The sequence below is a fragment of the Rosa rugosa genome, chromosome 3 (assembly GCF_958449725.1).
Source record: "Rosa rugosa chromosome 3, drRosRugo1.1, whole genome shotgun sequence".
Taxonomy (NCBI): domain Eukaryota; kingdom Viridiplantae; phylum Streptophyta; class Magnoliopsida; order Rosales; family Rosaceae; genus Rosa; species Rosa rugosa.
The window spans coordinates 35,902,307-35,904,361 of record NC_084822.1 but is presented as its reverse complement, the minus strand read 5'-3'; the positions used below and the strand labels follow the sequence as shown (position 1 = coordinate 35,904,361).

Genomic DNA, 2,055 nt, shown 5'->3' with positions numbered 1-2,055 from the left:
AGAAGGGCAAGAAGGTTGCTGAACCAGTTGCATCCGAAAAGAAAGGCAAGAAGGTTGCTGGAGGAGCTGCATCCAAAAAGAAGGGGAGACAAACAAAGGAGGCAAGGTATAAGACCAGAAGCAAAGGGGAGAAGGTCTATGAGTTTGAAGAGGACAGTGACTCAAGTTCAGGAGGTTCTGATTTTTACATTGACTCAGACTACGATCCTGTTGATTCTGAAGATGATGTCCAGTTTGAAGAAAATGTGTCCAATCCGAGAGTTGTGGAAGAGTTTGAAGAAATGGGCTTCGGAGGGGAATGCAGTGATGATGGTGGAGGGACAGATGAGCTTGAGAGTTTGAATGGTTCTGGAAGTGAAGAAGATGAAGAAGATAATCCACTTCCCTTCCCCACTTAGAGAGGAATTAAGTTGAAGTCTTGGAATAGAAGGGTAGATTTGAAGAACCCAAAGTTTGTGGTTGGCCATGTTTTTGCAAACTCTGAGGTACTTAAGGAAGCAATTAGAGAGTGTGGGTTGGTGACCAGAAGAGGATTGTGGTTTCAAAAGAATAGCAGAAACAAGATTGAGGTTAAATGTCCAGTTGGGCTGCCCATTTTGGTTGTATGCTAGCAATATTGCAGAACTTGGTCCAAGCACTCTTGTCATCAAGACATTGAAACCTGAGCATAAGTGTGCAAGTCTTACAGAGAGTCATCATCTAACATACCACAGAATAGCGAAGGAAGTACAAGAAGACTTGTTTGTGGATGAGGAGTGGTCCAGGAATGGGATGCATAACCATATCCAAAAGAAATTCAATGTTGATGTAAGCACGCAAAAAATTGCAAGAGGGAGAGCAAAGGCCAAAAGGATGAATGATGGGCATTACATACAGCAGTACAATATGTTGGCAAGTTACAAGAAGGAGTTGTTGAGGAGCAACCCAGGGTCTACAGTTCAGATCAAGACAGAGATGGTAGGTGAGGTGAGGAGGTTTCATAGGCTCTATATCTGCCTGGCAGCTTGCAAGAAAGGATGGATTGAGGGTTGTAGACCTTTGATTGGATTAGATGGCTGCCATATTAAAGGTCAGCACCCTGGTCAACTACTTAGTGTTGTTGGTGTTGATGGGAACAATGGTATGTTCCCCATTGCTTGGGCAATTACTGAAGTTGAAAACAGAGACACTTGGAGATGGTTTTTGGAGTACTTGGCTTGGGATCTGAAGATGGAAAGGCCTTCATTTTACACATTTATCATAGACAAGCAAAAAGGTTTGGGGATGGCCATAGCTGAATTATTTCCTGGGGCAGAACATAGACACTGTGTCCGGCACCTATACAACAACTTTAAGGCCAAGCATCCGGGTGAAGGGCTGAAGCAACTAGTGTGGGATGCAGCTAGATCAAGCACCAGGGTTTGGTTCAATAAACACATGGATGAGATGAAGGGATTGGATGATGTGGCATGGACTTGGTTTCAGGACAAGTCTCCAGAACAATGGAGTAGGGCTTATTTTAGGGATGATTCAAGGTGTGACCTTTTGTTGAACAATCTTTGTGAGTCATTCAATGCAGCAATCCTGCCAGCTAGGGGCAAGCCTATTATAACAATGTTGGAGAAGATAAGGATGGATATGATGGTAAGGATGGCAAACAGAAGAGTGGCAGCTCAAAGATGGACTGATATGGTTGGTCCAAGGATTAGGAAGATATTAGAGAAGGTGGCAGAAAGGAGCAGCTGTTATAGAGCTTATCACTCTGGTGAATTTGAGTTCCAAATAACTGGAGGGGGAGAAAAGGGCAGCAAGCATGCAGTGGACCAAAGGCTTCACATTTGCACATGTAGGAGGTGGCAGATAAGTGGAATACCTTGTGTCCATGCCATTTGTGCCATCAGAAGCAAAAAGGCAGACCCAGCTCTTTTTTGTGATGATTACTTGATGCCAAGTACTTATATGGAATCCTATAATCCCATTATTCATCCTATTGCTGGTGAGGATGATTGGGACCAAGTGGACTGCCTTATAGCGCACCTCCCCCATATAAGAAGCAAGCCGGCAGACCAAAAATGA

At 43.9% G+C, this 2,055-nt stretch overlaps 1 protein-coding gene across 1 annotated transcript; it reads left to right on the top strand.

Moving 5' to 3' along the window:
• The first annotated feature begins 465 nt into the window (after window positions 1–465).
• Window positions 466–2,055, top strand: LOC133737652 (uncharacterized). Its single transcript, XM_062165168.1, has 2 exons — window positions 466–485; window positions 612–2,055. Exons 1-2 carry the CDS (start codon window positions 466–468, stop codon window positions 2,053–2,055), a joined length of 1,464 nt encoding a protein of 487 aa, XP_062021152.1.

Excerpts from the sequence above, each read along its gene's own strand:
- LOC133737652 (XM_062165168.1), top strand. The coding sequence starts at position 466 with ATGTTTTTGCAAACTCTGAG. Across the intron at positions 486-611 it reads ATGTTTTTGCAAACTCTGAG|CAATATTGCAGAACTTGGTC; the intron begins GTACTTAAGGAA and ends GTTGTATGCTAG.